This window comes from Hyperolius riggenbachi, chromosome 12 (genome assembly GCF_040937935.1).
Source record: "Hyperolius riggenbachi isolate aHypRig1 chromosome 12, aHypRig1.pri, whole genome shotgun sequence".
NCBI lineage: Eukaryota > Metazoa > Chordata > Amphibia > Anura > Hyperoliidae > Hyperolius > Hyperolius riggenbachi.
In genome coordinates this window covers 103,408,978-103,428,401 of record NC_090657.1, presented here as the reverse complement: position 1 = coordinate 103,428,401, position 19,424 = coordinate 103,408,978, and the positions used below count along the sequence as shown (strand labels likewise).

General features: G+C 43.8%; 1 protein-coding gene across 3 annotated transcripts in view; it reads left to right on the top strand.

Annotated features, from left to right (window-relative positions):
* Nucleotides 1–19,424, top strand: part of LOC137541821 (upstream-binding protein 1-like) — an 84,404-nt gene that overhangs the window by 23,491 nt on the left and 41,489 nt on the right. For all 3 annotated transcript variants that reach the window (XM_068263342.1, XM_068263344.1, XM_068263343.1), the window contains exons 3-6: nucleotides 13,722–13,798; nucleotides 13,927–14,032; nucleotides 17,912–18,018; nucleotides 18,151–18,303. In XM_068263342.1, the coding sequence (XP_068119443.1) occupies nucleotides 13,722–13,798; nucleotides 13,927–14,032; nucleotides 17,912–18,018; nucleotides 18,151–18,303 (443 nt within the window). The remainder of the gene's footprint in view (nucleotides 1–13,721; nucleotides 13,799–13,926; nucleotides 14,033–17,911; nucleotides 18,019–18,150; nucleotides 18,304–19,424) is intronic.

Sequence of the window (19,424 nt, the reverse complement as noted above, 5' to 3'; positions counted from 1 at the left end):
TCTCCACTTCATTGCCTGCGGTTGCCCCAGTGTGAAAGGGCCCTGAGACTGTCCTAATAAACATGGGAGCTGCCACTACAGGGGGCTGGGGCGGTTAGAAGTCTCTGGTTCCTTGGTTGCCTTGCTTATCCTAGGGCTTCACTCCTTACTGAATCAATAATCTGACATGACAACACTGGTCGCATCTCCGTATTTGTATGCCTGGCAGGTTCTGTGATTCCTCAAATACTAGGCCCAGGATGAGCAGGATCTGTAAACCATATGGTCCTGGGAGCGTATTATCTATTAGCTTTATAAGGTGACATTAAATCATTTAACCACTGCCTGAATTAATATGGCATCAGGGCTCAGATCTATAAGGATAAAGCATGATATGAAAAAAAATCCTCTGCAATCTCAATGAACCCAAATCACACAGGCATGCTATGTTACAATATGACATTCATTGTAGGAAACATAAAATCACAAATCCTTGTAAAATAATGTCAAAACCCGGGGGCGTAGCAATAGGGGTTGCAGAGGTTGCGACCGCACCATGGCCCTAGGGCCAGAGGGGCCCCGAAGGGCCCTCCCTCAACTACAGTATTAACTCTCTATTGGTCCTATGCTCATAATAATGACTTCTATATATAGTTTGAATAGTGGTAATCATTAACAAACTGTTCCCCAACCCTTCTTGCACCTGACACTGTAGTTGCCATTGGCAGGTTTTGGTGCACCGTATCAATTGTTATGTATAGAGTGTTTGGGGGGGGGGGCCCCAATGTAAAACTTGCATCGGGGCCCGAAGGGCCCTCCCTCAACTACAGTATTAACTCTCTATTGGTCCTATGCTCATAATAATGACTTCTATATATAGTTTGAATAGTGGTAATCATTAACAAACTGTTCCCCAACCCTTCTTGCACCTGACACTGTAGTTGCCATTGGCAGGTTTTGGTGCACCGTATCAATTGTTATGTATAGAGTGTTTGGGGGGGGCCCCAATGTAAAACTTGCATCGGGGCCCACAGCTCTTTAGCTACGCCACTATCAAAACCAGATTTTTGAAAGCACACCCTGAGGTGTGCATTACTCAGCTGATGACCTTTGTTGTAAATAATATCAACCAATGATGTTCTACCAATAGAAATCTGCAATGTACTTACACAAATCAACTTCAGTTAGCGTGTCAGTTTGTATAACCATGATGCCTACTGGTTGATAAGTAAAGTAATTCATTAAAACAGAATCCAAGTACATGATTAATCCCACATGGTGATCCAAACACCAGGTGCCACCAGTAAGGGCAGCAAAAGTAATCAGTGTAGTATCAAGAGAGGGAATATGTAAACTAATATACTACTCGTGTAAAGAATTGGTAAATGGGGGATTGACCCTATGGTGTGCATATTTGCAGACCAGAACAGAAGAATTGTTGCTAAGGCTATATGCACATGACATAGAGGTAGAACTGCGCATGCACCAGAGTCTACCTATAGTAATAAATGCAGTGTCTTATGAACATACGTAACCCCCAAGTTAAATAAAAGTGCTTTTGCAAACTTCAAAAGTAGAGAATGGTGCATATTTGTGGACTAGAATGATAAACTGTTGCCATCAGTGTGTGTATATGATATACTGAAGTATGCCATGGCCCCCGTTTCTTGTGTAGCCCCCTTTTTCCATGTGCATGATCCATGTACTGCAGCTCCTCTATTTCAGGCCTCTTGCACGCTACATGCGATTCCGATTTTTTTTTTATACAGTCCGATTTTTGATTCCAATTAAAAAAAAAGTACTGCATGCTGCTATGTTTTTTAATCAAAATATTTCTTACAAAACGTTGTTTTTTTTCTACCTATTTAATCAAAATAAAAAATCGGAATTGCATATAGCATGCAAGAGGCCTCATGTACAGCTCCCTTGGGCATAAGCTTTCCTTTTTCATGTGTTGCTCCCCATTTTCAGCATACTCTTCCATATGTAGCAGCCCCTCTTTCATGTCGATTCAATCGAAGAATCGTACACCTATGGTAGAGCAGTGCTGGTGCTGGAACCCGTAGCAGCGATAATCCAACAGTCAAAAGAGGGATCCGCACACAGTCTTCAAGGAATGTGTTTTTATTGTTCCAATGCACGCATATAATGCACACCAAATCGCCTCAGCCGACGATCGTTTCGGGACCAATCAGGTCCCCTTTATCAGGGCATAAGCAGACAACATGTTGTCTGCTTATGCCTTGATAAAGGGGACCTGATTGGCCCCGAAATGATCGTCGGCTGAGGCGATTTGGTGTGTATTATATGTGTGCATTGGAACAATAAAAGCACGTTGTTCCTTAAAGATTGTGTGCGGATCCCTCTTTTGACTGTTGTTCTTTCATGTCCAGTGCCCCCTTGGGTTGCAGCTACCCAAGGCCCAGACCTCTGTAGCCTTTTTAGAAATCCAGCCCTTACAAGAAGTTCCTATGGCCACACTGGAGTTTTACAATTCCTGTGGTAAAATAATATGCAGTGTGGGACTATGCATGCAGGCATGCTGACCAGAACCTGCGACCGGCTGTTCCTGGGTGTGGATAAGAGCCGATTCTTGCTGCCGTCTGTCTTGGAAGAGTTGGCATGTGCACAGTCAGACTGCATATTATTGTCTTGTGGATATAATAAAACTCTGCTGTGGCCATATGAACATCTTGGCGGTGCTAAGATTATTGCAGTGTTGGATGCAAGTTATTGCCAAACATACGTGTGTAAATTCCATAGAACTAGTGGCTGGGGGAAGATTTGAACTGTAGGTTGAACTCTGGCTAAGACATAAACACTGGTTGCTTTCTCTTCCTTATGAAGGAAAACTGACACACATTATTTTGTTTGCACAATGGTTCTGTGACCTGGAATTACTCATGTCTATTTACTCAGTCTGTTATATTCCATAGAATCTGTAAAATACAAGATAGTCTGGTGCGTATGGCCAACTGCGCATGCTGGAAACTAGGGATAGCTGGATAGAAGGGTTCTGGTGATTGTATGTGTGACCGATAGTTGTGTGTCACATTCAGCTGTGCGACCTTTAATGCTTCCTCATATACCTTTCCACCCTGCTTGCCATTATGAATATTTTTATTGTGGATGTCCTGGTATGAGAATGAACCTGATTTGTTGCACCGAATGAAGCTAGTTGACAGATAATGAGTACCAAGGATTCGATTGTCAACAGATTTTTCTATGCTACCTACCGTACCTTATTCTTTGGTAAGGTCTCTAAAAGCTTGTACACATGCTCGATCACCATTGGTAAAGAATATACTCTGACATTATACTCTGTACAGCGCTGCTGAAGATGTCAGCGCTTTACAAATACTAAATAATATGAACGTAATAATTTTCAGTTCCATCAGTTGTTACCAAATGTGATTTGTGTCATCAAAAACACACTAATGTGGCAATTCAGTCAAAAGCAGTGAACACATTTCTATTTATTTCAAATGAAAATGTATGTACCGGTTTAGTTCATTCCATAGAAACCATCATACCTGAATGTGGCCATACACAGGTCGATATTTCCAGCGGATCTTATCACTGTGACTGAATATGCCAGTTATCTACTGACCCTAAAAATTCAGTCTATAAACTCCTGCTGGAATGTTTTGATTTAGGGGGTGATGGGGCATGGTAGTACATTTTCCTCGATGTGTGGTAGAGAATTGCATGGCATGGATTGCAGTGGAACAAGCAGTTGGGAAATGGTCCTAATGATGGTCAATCAGATTTCAGCAGAATCCTCCTGGCATTGCGAGTGATGGCTTGAGAGGACTTCCACAACTAGGTATGATCAGTGAGATGCAAATCATTTCTTGTTGCATTCAAATGTTATGTCAATTACAGTATAGGTAGCTTGAAATTGAACCAATCAGAATAACTTGCTGTCAATTTTGATTGGTCCAGGTTCAAGCTCCATAATGTGCATTACATTTGAATGCAAAAAGAACTGATTTGCATCTCATTGATCATTCCTATTACAGCTTCCAGACTGACACAGTCCATGGCTGAAGCTGCTGTCTCACTACCAAAGGTCACGCAGCAGTCACATCAGCTTGTCAGGCTTGTCATGTAAAGTCACACACACTTGACATCTCGCTACACAAATGACCATCTTCAGCCTTCTTCCTGTTGGAACCAGTTGTAGGGAGTTAGAATACCAGAATGTAAGCGATACATGCTGAGCAAGGCGCATACATCACCAAACTCATTACAGAATACAAAGAGGTGACTCCTACAGGTGTGCTGCCAAACACTTCTGTAATATGTCATCTGACCTCCTGCAAGTTCATGCTGTGTCACCATTCACCATTCACCCATGCTTTCATACCACACAGTCAGGGAAGTAAACCATTCTCTTTTTGCAAGTTATTTTATGGCAAGAAAACACGTTCTATTCTGTATTACCTTTTCTATTTCTTTCCTTTCCAATGTGTCATTTAAAGGAAAACTGCAAAGAGAGGGAAATGGAGGCTGTCATATTTATTTCCTTTTACACAATACCAGTTACCTGGCTATGCTGCTGATCCTCTGCCTCTAATACTTTTAGCCATAGACCCTGAACAAGCATTATTATTATTGATTTATAAAGCGCCAATATATTCTGTGGCGCTGTACAATGTAGGAAAACAAACAAGGGGTACATAATGATACAGACAATGATATACATAAATACAGAACTGTTGGTTACAATGACAGATGTAACATGATGAATAACAATGTATAACAGAGTGCAAGGTATGAAATGAATAACAGATTCCAAGACGCAAAAGGGTGAGCGAGTCTTGCTCTTGCCAGCTTACAATCTAAAGGAATGGGGGAAACCAGAGGTGGGAAGTATGCAGTATACATACAGGCAGTACGTGTTTAGGTTATCTAGTAAGGAGTACAACTTGATGAGAGGTTGAAGGGGGAATGGCATAAGTTAGAGCATGCAGCAGATCACGTGTTTCTGACATTATTAGATATGCAGATTATCTGCATGCTTGTTTCTGATGTGATTCAGACACTACTGCAGCCAAATAGATCAGCAGGATGCCAGGCAACTGGTATTGTTTAAGAGGAAATAAATACGGCAGCCTCCATATTCTTCTCACTTCAGTTGTACTTTACTAGTAGAACACAACTCTGTTTATTGTACATGTAGAAGTCCCTATGTGTTTGTAGATATTGACACGTTCTGATAATATCATAACCAAGAGAGAATGCCCCACTCTAGGGTAAGGAATTGCTAGAATAGCCTAAAAGTCATTGTTTGTTAGAGGAAACAATCATTTCTTGTGGACTTATCCAGTGTGAATAAAAACATATCAATGTAATTAGGGCTTTCTGGGTGCTAATATCAATTTTTATTATATTACTTGGTGTGCTTTTTAGTAGGAGGGCTTTTCGGTCTCTTTTATCCCCCTATACATTCCTAGTGGTTTGGGTCACCCAGAGCTGCTTGGTAACTCTCTATTATTATATTACAATAGTGTTTGTAGTATAATGTACCGGGGCAATATAGAATGTACTCTGGTTTTTTTTTTAACCCAAAGCGTAGTTTATTGAGAACAATGCAGCGAAAGTTACAACACTGCCTGGTGCAAGGCAGAATGCACATATAGAAGTATATATGGAACATATATGCAAAGTATCAGACAAGGTGTATAGTTACATAGTGAAAATAGGGAGATACACAAGTCAAATGTTGTAATTTAAAGGTTTAGATCTTTTACATGAAGTCAAAGAGTGAAAGCATTATCATGCATTTGAGGCACACATTTCTGATACAACCTAAATGGTATAGTGGGTCTTGTTATTGAAGGTCAAGTGGGAACGTGGAGGGCAGGGAAACATTGTGTGGCAGGAGAGGACCGAGATTTTAAAGTGACTATTTCTCTATCCAACTATCCCATATCAGATGAAATTTATTTATGGCGTTCCTGTGAAGATAGATGAGCTTCTTGTATGAAAGAGTGCGATCAATCCTAGTTATCCAGGTTTGGAGTGTAGGAGGTTCAGCTGAAAGCCATTTTTGAGCTATTTCTTGTCTGGCTTGGAATAAGGTTTGAGAGATAAGTATTCTGGTGTTATTAGACATAGAATCGTCTGTAATTAGACCTAAGATGCACATAGCAGGATCCATCTTCACAGGGCAGCCCATTTTGTCATGCAAGAATTGTACTAGTTGTTTCCAGAACATTGCAATAGGGGGACATTCCCAGATTAGTGCAAGAAAGTGGGAGTAGCGGAGGAGCATTTAGGGCAAACGGGGGATATACTGGGGTCAAACTTAGCTAGTTTTAGGGGGAATGTACTCTGTTTTTAATGGGTATTCATTAAGGATTTTTGTATAATTTGAGGGTTTTCTATGTCACATGTTGTTTGCCCCGGTACATTATACTAAGAACACTGTAATATACAGTAATATTGAATTGATGTTGGCACCCAGAGAGCCTTGATTACATTTAGTACCAGTGGGATTTTAAGGTTTTTATGTTTTTATTTACACTGGATAAGTCCACAATAAATGATTGTTTATGCTCACAAACAGTGAGCTTTTGACTATAGGGCCTCTTGCACACTGCACGCGATTCCGATTCAGATTCCGCTTTTTAATCAGTTTTTACATCCGATTCAGATTTCGATTTGCAGTGTGCAGGGAGCAAACTGCAAATCAGAATCTGAATCTGAATCGGATGTAAAAACTGATTAAAAAGCCGAATCTGAATCGGAATTGCGTGCAGTGTGCAAGAGGCCTTATAGTGATTAATTTCTTAGAGCCAGTCCACACTAGGTCCGGAAACGTATCCGTGGCTGCGTTTTTCAAACCTGATGAAAAACGGAGTCCCGGATACTAATGTTGAAAATAGCAGCCAGCCTCACCCAAGTAAAAAACGGATCCGTCTGCGTTTGCGGGGATCCGTTTTCAAAACCTGAACGGAAGGTCCGGATCTGCTGCATTTTCACGCAACGGATCAGGAACACGGATACACGCAGGGGTAGTGAAAGTAATGAGAAAACGCATCTCCAGCTCCACAGGCAAAAAACGGATGTTAAAACTGATAGCCTGAGCTTTATGATTGGCCCAAAAAAATCCTCCCACTCCTTCCTAATGATGGAGACGTTTTCTGTCAGGGAAAAACCTGAACGGAAACTGATGCAAAACTGATGCACTTTCATCAGTTTGCAGTACGGTGGGTACTTCCCCTGATCCGGACTGCAGTGTCCGTCCTGCAACCGGGTCTAGTGTGGACCCACTCTTACCCTAGAGTGGGGGACATTCTCTCTTGGTTATGATGTTTTGATAAACAGTCCCTGGGATGCTAATAGCTCCATAAGTGATACTAGCTCTGCAGATGATTGTGTTCATGCAACCTGAGAATATTTCGTGTGTGTGTGTGTGTGTGTGTGTGTGTGTGTGTGTGTGTGTGTGTGTGTGTGTCAGTGCGTCAGTGCGTCAGTGCCATTGACCATCTCTAGCAAATAGGGCCACAAAGCTGATGCTTTTGGCCAGGGCCACTATTGGGGGACATTTGTAGGGCCTCTCTAGCACATAGCTGGTGCTTTTGAACAAGGCCACCATTAGGGGACACTGGTAGGGCCTATCCAGTACAAAGTTGATACTTCTGGGCAGGGCTACCATTAGGGGACACTGGTAGGGCCTCTCCAGCAGATAGCTGATGCTTCTGGACAGGGCCACCATTAGGGGACACTGGTAGTGCCTATCTAGTAGATAGCTGATACTTCTGGGCAGGGCCACCATTAGGGGACACTGGTAGTGCCTATCCAGCACAAAGCTGATGCTTCTGGCCAGGGCCACTTTTAGGGGACACTGGTAGGACCTCTCCAGCAGATAGCTGATGCTTCTGGCCAGGGCCACCATTAGAGGACACTGGTAGGGCCTCTCCAGCAGATAGCTGATGCTTCGGGCCAGGGCCACCATTAGGGGACACTGGTTGGTAAAATTTTACTGGTGAACCCAAGGTGAGAGGCCCAGGATAAATGCAGGTGGTGGACCTGCTTGTAGCATATGAGACAGTCTCTCTGAGCACAGTACCTCTCTTGAGCTCTGCTTCAGTGAGGACTTTCTTAAGACGATGTTTTGCATCTTTCAGAGATTGGAATTGCTGGCTGTCAAGCTTGTGAACCTCCAATACCTCTAGAGAGCACAATAGCTGAATCCCCATTAAGCCTGCTAGGCTTTATATTCTCAGTCTCATTACAGCATCTTAGAGAAGAGAGACACAACAGTGTAGATGCCCTCTCCTGATCCTTTGAGCCTGAGGATTCAGACGCTGATCCCAGCTCCAGGCTACAGCTACAACGTACTGATACATAAAAGAGAGCACATTGATTTGTTGGGAAGAAATTTCTTCTTTGAAGCATTAGATCAGTGTGACCCTGTAACATAACATTCCATTGTAGTCTGGACAGTCCCTAATTCAGATGTTTACAGGTTTAGACTGTCAGTCTCTGAAGAACTCAGTACTACCCAGATGAGTTATGAGTCCCCTACATATAAGTTAAGATTAAAGATTTACAGGTCAGCTCATAAGACCATCGTCCAGTGATCTGCTGTAAAAAAGGGGGAAAAAACCCCAGTTGTTTTGGAACCATTCATACACACAAAGGCATCCATGCTGTTCAAGAAGAGTCATTTTTATGTGTAGGTACACTAATCAGTTGCCAAGGGCAATATCTGTTGGAAGATTCCCCAAAGAACCATGTGAAGCACAGCTGTACTTTGTGGTATAATTATACAGCAAAGTCCCCATTATCCAGAACTCAGGCAACCGGAAGTCTCAACTAACCGGCATGCCTGAGGGATAATGGGGACTTTGCTTTTGGCGGGTTTTGAGGCTATTTAAATACTTACCACGCCTCCAGCAACATCTAGCAGCCTTCCTGCATCACCTAGTGGGCTCCTAGTGGCTTTGGGAGTCTGTGCATCCATGTCAGCTTTTGCTTAAAAGATGGTCACCTGGCTTGTTTAGTAAAATTTGGTGGAGGCTAGAATCCACCAGGCCCCTAGACTTTCTCCAGGCCCTTAGCAACTGCCTAGGTTTAAAAACACACGATTGGTTCACACGATGGCCAGGGGCCCCGGACCTCTCTCACTGGCCGGGGCCCCAAGGCCAACACGTGATACCTGGAGGGGAGTGCAGGTGGGCCTGGACCTCTCACACCCAGGCTCTGGACCTCTCACATCCAGAAAACCCACCAACACTACCTCCATACTGAATGCTAAATTAAACACACACAAGCAATAGAACACAGCAGTACATGCATCCAGCTACATTTGAAAGTGGTCAGCAGGTGCTCGTCAGCCAATCAGGATGCACTGTCATACACCCTTTACCTGCCATACCCCATTTAGCAGCCATTAGCATTCAGGTGGGAGGCTTCAGTTGGACGCCATCGCAAGATTGCGTCGCTAGCAGGACCGCCCCGTGCAGGCATCCCTTCCACAGGCGTCCCTCCCTAACCACTCACCTGTCCGCCATGTCCTAGAGCTGAAAGAAAACGTTTAAAAACACACGATTGGTTCACACGATGGCCAGGGGCCCCGGACCTCTCTCACTGGCCGGGGCCCCAAGGCCAACACGTGATACCTGGAGGGGAGTGCAGGTGGGCCTGGACCTCTCACACCCAGGCTCTGGACCTTTCACATCCAGAAAACCCACCAACACTGCCTCCATACTGAATGCTAAATTAAACACACACAAGCAATAGAACACAGCAGTACATGCATCCAGCTACATTTGAAAGTGGTCAGCAGGTGCTCGTCAGCCAATCAGGATGCACTGTCATACACCCTTTACCTGCCATACCCCATCTAGAAGCCATTAGCATTCAGGTGGGAGGCTTCAGTTGGACGCCATCGCAAGATTGCGTCGCTAGCAGGACCGCCCCGTGCAGGCATCCCTCCCACAGGGGTCCCTCCCTAACCGCTCACCTGTCCGCCATGTCCTAGAGCTGAAAGAAAACGTTTAAAAACACACGATTGGTTCACACGATGGCCAGGGGCCCCGGACCTCTCTCACTGGCCGGGGCCCCAAGGCCAACACGTGATACCTGGAGGGAAGTGCAGGTGGGCCTGGACCTCTCACACCAAGGCTCTGGACCTCTCACATCCAGAAAACCCAGCAACACTGCCTCCATACTGAATGCTAAATTAAACACACACAAGCAATAGAACACAGCAGTACATGCATCCAGCTACATTTGAAAGTGGTCAGCAGGTGCTCGTCAGCCAATCAGGATGCACTGTCATACACCATTTACCTGCCATACCCCATCTAGCAGCCATTAGCATTCAGGTGGGAGGCTTCAGTTGGACGCCATCGCAAGATTGCGTCGCTAGCAGGACCGCCCCGTGCAGGCATCCCTCCCACAGGGGTCCCTCCCTAACCGCCTTACCTGTCCGCCATGTCCTAGAGCTGAAAGAAAACGTTTAAAAACACACGATTGGTTCACACGATGGCCTGGGGCCCCGGACCTCTCTCACTGGTCGGGGTCCCAAGGCCAACACGTGATACCTGGAGGGGAGTGCAGGTGGGCCTGGACCTCTCACACCCAGGCTCTGGACCTCTCACATCCAGAAAACCCACCAACACTGCCTCCATACTGAATGCTAAATTAAACACACACAAGCAATAGAACACAGCAGTACATGCATCCAGCTACATTTGAAAGTGGTCAGCAGGTGCTCGTCAGCCAATCAGGATGCACTGTCATACACCATTTACCTGCCATACCCCATCTAGCAGCCATTAGCATTCAGGGCCTGGACCTCTCACACCCAGGTCCGGGGCCCCTGGCCATCGTGTGAACCAATCGTGTGTTTTTTTTCTAAGCAACTGCCTAGGTTTGCCTGATTCGGCTCTGTTACTGCCTGTGCTGATTGCTTCCCAGCGTCCGGCAAATACACCAGAGCACCTGATCTTGGTCAATAAAGCCACACACACATTCAATGACTGTCGACCTGTCAGGTCCAACCAAGTGTGATTCTTTTGGCAACACTGTGGTGCATGAGCGACGTACAAGGACATCCCAAGGGGTGCATCTTTTTCCATGGAGGAACGACAGTGCAGCAAGAGAAGTGAGAAGGGGTACAATGCCGTTGGGTATCACTGTGGCTAAAAGACCCAGCATGCTGGATCTTTATGCTACGACGGGGCACACCTGTACACACATTACATTCTTGTGCAAGACAGTCCTGAATGGCCACCTCGGCTAAGCGCCATGTAGTGTGTGTGTTAAGTCTGCACAATGCCGTAAGTACTATTTATTGCATTCTTTGCCATGCTTTATGTAGTACACATTCATTTCATGGGGTGGTGGGATCAGTTACATTCTGGTGATGTGGAATATATGCTGTAGTTGGTGGTAATCACTTCCATCTCAGTAACAAATGACTGTAATAAGAGGCAGTTTTTGCAGTGAACCTTATGGAGAGGTTCAGAAACTAAGTTAAGGAAAAACACAACAAGCTGTATCCGTACGATGCTACTTACTAACATACTTCATCCGCATAGACATATTTTAATTAAACCTTATTATTACTGCAATTCCACTTCATAAAATATAACTTTTATTCAGTGGTCAAAATACAGGGTGGGCCATTATATATATATATATATATGGATACACCTTAATAAAATGGGAAAGGTTGGTGATATTAACTTCCTGTTTGTGGCACATTAGTATATGTGAGGAGGGAAACTTTTCAAGATGGGTGGTAACCATGGCGGCCATTTTGAAGTCTTCCTATTGAAAAAACAAAAGTTGGATTCAAAATGTCAGAGGGTCATGTGACACATCAAACTTATTGGGAATTTCACAAGAAAAACAATGGTGTGCTTGGTTTTAACGTAACTTTATTTTTCATGAGTTATTTAAAAGTTTTTGACCACTCATAAAATGTGTTCAATGCTATCCATTGTGTTGGATTGTCAATGCAACCCTCTTCTCCCACTCTTCACACACTGATAGCAATACCGCAGGAGAAATGCTAGCACAGGCTTCTAGTATCCGTAGTTTCAGGTGCTGCACATCACGTATCTTCTCAGCGTAGACAATTGCCTTCAGATGACCCCAAAGATAAAAGTCTAAGGGGGTCAGATCAGGAGACCTTGGGGGCCATTCAACTGGCCCACGATGACCAATCCACTTTCCAGGAAACTGTTCATCTAGGAATGCTCGGACCTGACACCCATAATGTGGTGGGGCACCAACTTGCTGGAAAAACTCAGGGAACATGCCAGCTTCAGTGCATAAAGAGGGAAACACATCATCATTTAGCAATTTTGCATATCCAGTGGCTTTGAGGTTTCCATTGATAAAGAATGGCCCCACTATCTTGGTACCCCATATACCACACCATACCATCAATTTTTTTGTTCCAACAGTCTTGGATCTATCCAATGTGGTTAGTGTCAGACCAATAGCGGTGGGTTTGTTTGTTAACTTCACCATTCACATAAAAGTTCACTGAACAAAATCTACTGCATAAACGGAGGGTCCGTGTCCAATTTTTGTTTTGCCCATTCTGCAAATTCAGTGCGACGATCTGGGTCATCCTCATTGAGATGCTGCAGTAGCTGGAGTTTGTAAGGGTGCCATTTGTGAGTAGCTAATATCCGCCGAAGGGATGTTCGATTAATGCCACTCTCCAGTGGCATGCGGCAAGTGCTACGCTGTGGGCTCTTGCTGAATGAAGCTAGGACAGCCACTGATGTTTCTTCATTAGTGACAGATTTCATGCGTCCACATTTTGGCAAATCCAACACTGAACCAGTTTCACGAAACTTAGCAAGCAGTTTGCTAACTGTAGCATGGGAGCTGGGTGGTCTCATAGGGTGTCTTGCATTGAAATCTGCTGCAATGACCCGGTTACTGCGTTCACCAGACATCAACACAATTTCTATCCGCTCCTCACGTGTTAATCGCGGCGACATGTCAGATGGCTGTAAACAAAGAGAAACTTGTAAATATCCCATGAAAGAATAAAGTTACATTAAAACCAAGCACACCATTGTTTTTCTTGTAAAATTCCTCTTCCTATTGAAAAAACAAAAGTTGGATTCAAAATGGCCGACTTCAAAATGGCCGCCATGGTCACCACCCATCTTGAAAAGTTTCCCCCTCACATATACTAATGTGCCACAAACAGGAAGTTAATATCACCAACCTTTCCCATTTTATTAAGGAGTATCCATATAAATGGCCCACCCTGTATAATCTATACTGCACAAATAGTGGGTACACTTGTTGGACTATATCGATGTGTACACACACACACACACACACACACACACACACACACACACACACACACACACACACACACACACACACCTACACACACACACACACCTACACACACACACACCTACACACCTACACACACACACACCTACACACACACACACCTACACACACACACACCTACACACACACACACCTACACACACACCTACACACACACACCTACACACACACCTATCCCTCTATCCCCTACATTTGCACAGGAAAGCTGGGACTTAGCAACAGCTAATAGAGTCGTCTTGTTTAGGGCAGCTGTGTGGCAGCAGAGCACAACTCCCACCACTGTCATATTAACTGTGTCGGCTGACCCAAAATCTAAACTTAAAGAGTGGCTCTAATGGAAATTATTATTAATTCCCTGTTTGCCATATGTGTCTTGTTCTATTCAGGTCAATCCTATGAAATCCGCATGTTAAGTAACTGGAAGGGAACCGGTGACATATCAGAGGGGCGCCGTCTGCTAAAGGTAAGCCTATCTGCTCATGTTAATACAAAGGATAAGTGCAGCTACACTCATGTAAACTGCATTAAATGTCAACCCTAATGAGGCAGGAATATCACAAAGTAACCTGATATAATTCCTCTCCTATACAGAGCGTGGTCCGGGTGGTCTTCCATGACCGGCGTCTCCAGTACAGTGAAAGACAACAACTGGAGAGCTGGCAGCTCAGCCACCCTGGGGACAGAATCCTGGATATTGGTAAATTTATTGCTTCTTATGATCTGTATAGAAAAAAATTCTCTAAAAGATTGCTAGGCAGTTTCTGTGTTAAGGTAGGGCTAGAAGAGGTAAAAAAGCACAGGGACACCGGGAGCCCAATATCGTGTAATATCGTCGTGTGAGATAATCAGTTAAAAAATAGTAACAATTATACTCACAATTCTGGGTTGCTATTACGGCAACCACTATTCAAACATGTGGAGAAGTACCGTCTCCACTCGGCCTTGTCTGGTCGCTGCTCCTAAAAAAACTACTACTATAATGAATTACAGTAAGTAAGCCCCCACGTAGTGGGGTATTTAGGTATCGGAAACACTGTAGGAGGCGCCCTTGTATCTTATAATAACTTATAATCACTAATATGGTAAGCGTGGTGTGTCTTACCTGTAACGAAGGCACGTACACACGTAAGTCATAAAATTGGATTTAATTGTAGCACAACGAACTAGACAACGCGTTTCGCGACCACAAGTCGCTTCCTCAGGTCAAATACAGTGCTTAAAAAAAGGAGAGAACAATGATGGCGCTCAGACTAAACATACTTCACTTCATGTAAAACAACAATATAAATAATGACACATATAAAAAATGACACATATAAAAAATTATATATAGATTTTCCAACATATATATACACATATAAAGCATCCATTCCTGCAACTAGGCACATATAAAAACCATAATAAAATTATAAAATGATTCCTCCTACATCCTTTCAATAGCACAAAACCATAGATGGTTAATGGTACGCTACCCTATCCCTAATTTTGTCTTCCTATACCCAGAATAAACCTACTCTATTCTATCCTGACAGTGATTCATTCCCTATATAATTGGAGGCTTCCTGATGGGACATAAGGTGTAGTGTAAGTTTATATAAAAAAATTATAAATAATGGAACGCTGGTTGTTAAGGAGATGGAAACTAATCTTATCATGGTCAGAGAATTTTGGTGCACATAAGTATTTAACCAGATAATTAGCATGATAATTGTTGTAGTGCGGAGGGACTCCTAGGAGCTACAATTGTGAAGAATGATAGGATAGTGTATTTAATTGGCCATAAGCCAACTGACAACTCCAGCTGTGCGTGCTGAGCGTGGGGTATAATAGCGGAGAGAGCGAGTGGACTGCTAAAGGATAGCTTACCTGTATGCCAGAAGTTGTATAGCGTGGGCGCCATGGCTGCGCTCCGTTGTACCGCTGTTTATATGCGAATAATGTGGCCAATATGCCCGTCGGCGTGGAAGTATGGAGTTCCCTTGACGTCACTTCCGTAGGAAGTGCGTCTTGGGTAGGGGGTGTGTACGGGGTAGGGGGTGTGTACGGGCGGTAGCCATCTTGCGTGTGGCGGCTCAGAGCTAGTTATGAGGGTGTCCAATACGGACAGCCATCTTGTGCGGGGCATCCAGTCCCCACAATAGGGGACATGCGCGGCAGCCATCTTATGTGTGGCTTGTCTATACCTGCGGCCATATTGGTGTAACACAGGACCGTTTACAGTTTTGAGGCCACTACTGGGTGATCGGGGCAGGGGGAGGGGCCATTAAACGGACATTTCTGCTTGTATGGGCACAATTATACCAAGAACAAGGGAAGGTAATTTAAGATTGAGGGCAAAGCATGTAGCTCCTAGGAGTCCCTCCGCACTACAACAATTATCATGCTAATTATCTGGTTAAATACTTATGTGCACCAAAATTCTCTGACCATGATAAGATTAGTTTCCATCTCCTTAACAACCAGCGTTCCATTATTTATAATTTTTTTATATAAACTTACACTACACCTTATGTCCCATCAGGAAGCCTCCAATTATATAGGGAATGAATCACTGTCAGGATAGAATAGAGTAGGTTTATTCTGGGTATAGGAAGACAAAATTAGGGATAGGGTAGCGTACCATTAACCATCTATGGTTTTGTGCTATTGAAAGGATGTAGGAGGAATCATTTTATAATTTTATTATGGTTTTTATATGTGCCTAGTTGCAGGAATGGATGCTTTATATGTGTATATATATGTTGGAAAATCTATATATAATTTTTTATATGTGTCATTTTTTATATGTGTCATTATTTATATTGTTGTTTTACATGAAGTGAAGTATGTTTAGTCTGAGCGCCATCATTGTTCTCTCCTTTTTTTAAGCACTGTATTTGACCTGAGGAAGCGACTTGTGGTCGCGAAACGCGTTGTCTAGTTCGTTGTGATACAATTAAATCCAATTTTATGACTTACGTGTGTACGTGCCTTCGTTACAGGTAAGACACACCACGCTTACCATATTAGTGATTATAAGTTATTATAAGATACAAGGGCGCCTCCTACAGTGTTTCTTTAAGGTGCCCTGATTCCTCACTTGGGAGCAGTCACCCTCACACTGGCATTGTGGTGAGCGGGCATGTGGCCACTAACATCTCATACTCTCTCTAACTAGAACCCAAAGCAGTAGTTTCAGCTCGTAGCAAAGCAACATTACTTTCCCAGTAGCAATCATGTTGTCCTATTTTTTTACTTTCTGCTCTTCTCAGTTGTCCAGAGTCCTGATTAGGTGGGGGTGTAAAGAGATGCAAATGGTATTGAAATCAAGTAGCAAGGTTTGGCCCCAGTATTAACTATCCCCCTCCCCAGTGTATGTAACCAGGTGTGACTCTCCCTCCCGCTGTATGCAGAGTTGTGTGTGGAGCATAAATTCAGTTATTCAATGGATCCCAGCTTCCATTGCCGATCTCCCTTCAGCCGGGTGTCCGGGGCCAGTTCTCTCATGAAGCAAGGTGAAACAAGGTGAATTCCCAGCTCCTGCCGGTTCTAACACACTGTAAGATCTGACTGAGGTCTGAGTGCTCACACGTAAGTATTCGCAACTGAAAGGCAAGATCTATATATACTCCAGCGCTGCTCAGCGCCACCCGCAGCCGCTCAGCCAATCAGGAGTTCCGCTGGGATCAGCTGATCGTCTGGATCAGCTGATCCCTCTCCTGTTGGCATAAAGGTCCTGTCCTCTAGCACGCGCGTGCGTAACTCTCCCTCCGTGTGCACTAGAAGGCCCAGACAAACCAGACACATGTCGCTGTGCGGAAACTGCCGGTCTGAACGCGGAGACAGCCGCCCCGCCGCCAGACCGCGCGGCGGCATCTCCACCATTCATTACAGTGTGTTATTGTGCTGAGCTGCAGCATGTTATGTCTCAAGTTGTTACATATGCTCCCTTGCTGACTGAGAACATTAAATGAAGCAGAGGGGGGGTTCTCAACCTTACAAGTTTGCCTCAGGCAGCAAAAAGTCTAGACCCGGCCTTGCGTGAGTCCATCGTTCTCTCTATGGCCACAGCATGTCACTCTTCATGTAACCAGCTGGCATGTACTGGCAAGGGGTCACATGACGACAATGTGGTCATGGAGATGGGGTGCTGGACACGCCACTGACAGAAAATTGGCTCTGGAAGCCAAGAGCCGCTGTACTCTGCCCATGACTGGTTTACACTGAGGTAGCAGTCACCATTCTGAGTCTTCAGCTCTGTGTTGTTCTGAGTCCTCCCTTCATTTCTGACATTGCTCCCCAGACCTGTCCCCCATACAGCTTGTAATAAGAGTCCATACACATGTGCAACTTAGATCACCCAAGCCGATTGTTTAAGTTCGTATTGAACACCTTTTCAGCGACAGCTCATTAGCAATTAGGCATTCTGGTAAACAATGCCTGGCCGCTGTTATCTACCGCTTCAGGCACTGGCAGCTCACTCTTGTCCTCCTCTCTACCTTCTCTATAGAGCAGAACATGTGGATCAACGGAGAACCTACCTGTGTGTTTGTACAAAAACCATGCAAAATGATTAAGAATGATTCTTTCTTTGCAGATATTCCTTTGTCCGTGGGGATGATAGATCCTCTTGCCCATCCCAGTGCTTTGAATATCATTGAATTCCTGTGGGATCCCAGCAAGAGAGCATCTGTGTTTTTACAGGTATACAGAAAGCCGTCCACTTTACAACATGAAGAAAGCGAGATTGTGGCGTTCTTGTTGTTTGTTCAATGCCACAAAATATTTTGAAGACCTTTTACTGATCTGAGAACTTTGTCACTCTTTCCCCTCCAGGTTCATTGTATCAGTACAGAATTCACTCAGAGGAAGAATGGGGGAGAGAAGGGCGCCCCCTTCCGTATTCAGGTGGACACATACAAGTCCGATTCTCATGGAAATTATACAGAACATATCTACTCCTGCAGCTGCCAAGTCAAAGTATTCAAGGTGCTTCTATCCTACTGTAACTATAGATCTTTGTGTCTCAAAAATGTATCCGTTGAGACAATTTAATCTCCCCACTTAATACACACTGTATGGACCCATGTGCAGCTCACTTTTTTGCCTGACTTTTCTCTTAGGTGATATTTTCACACTTTGTCATAAAATGCCCTTTAAGCCACCAGCAAGCAAGAAAATACTTAAGATAATTTTGATAGTACTTTTTCACCAACTTTTAGGTACTTTTTCAAATGTAAAATGCTTAAGTTATATTAAAGAGATTATAAAAATCTAGAGTTCCTAGGAGATAAGTCAGGATAAAATGTTAATTGCATGTGAGCATATGGTCCCATATGCAATTCATTTTTCCTAGGAGAGAATTTTAATCTTAAAATAACTTTTCATCATTTTACAATTGAAAAAATACCTAAAAGTTGATGAAAAATTACTATCAAAATTATTTTGAGTATGTTCAAGCTTGCTGGTGGCTTAAAAGCCATTTATCACCAGGCATTTTATCACCAAGGAGAAAAGTCAGGAGAAAAAATGAATTTGTACATGGGGCATGGCGTCATCAGGACTATGATAGTCAAATCACGAATGTTTAATCATTTAATAGAATCACAGAGGCGCATTGCCACTATTGGACCTTTTTGAGCTTGCACTCCTTGCCTGATGAAGCGGGTTGTACCTGCGAAACGTGTTGCGGAGTGCGAAAATAAATTGTTATTTGCGATTTGAACAATCTCGATTGTCCATCATTTCAGGAGGTAAGTCCACCTGTACTCCTCCTTTTTAGTTGTTTTTAGATCATTTAAACCTGCCGGGCGCCTCTGTTCAAATTTGCACAGTATATAGTCCACCTTAGGTGGAGGGGACTCTCCCCTTCTTTCTATCTACAGAGAGCGACTTCTTAAACCTGAGTGGGGTCAGGTTCTAATGCTCCCCACCTGCATTTCAAGTGGTTGCCTATGTGGTAACCCGTGTTTGTGAGTATATCCACATCTGTTAATTATTTTGCCAACAATTGCTAGACTTACTGCACCATATTGGGCTCTCGGTTTTTCTTTTTTGTTTCAAGTGTTTAACTTTAGGTAGTAGTAGATCTAATCTTGTAGTCTCTGCCC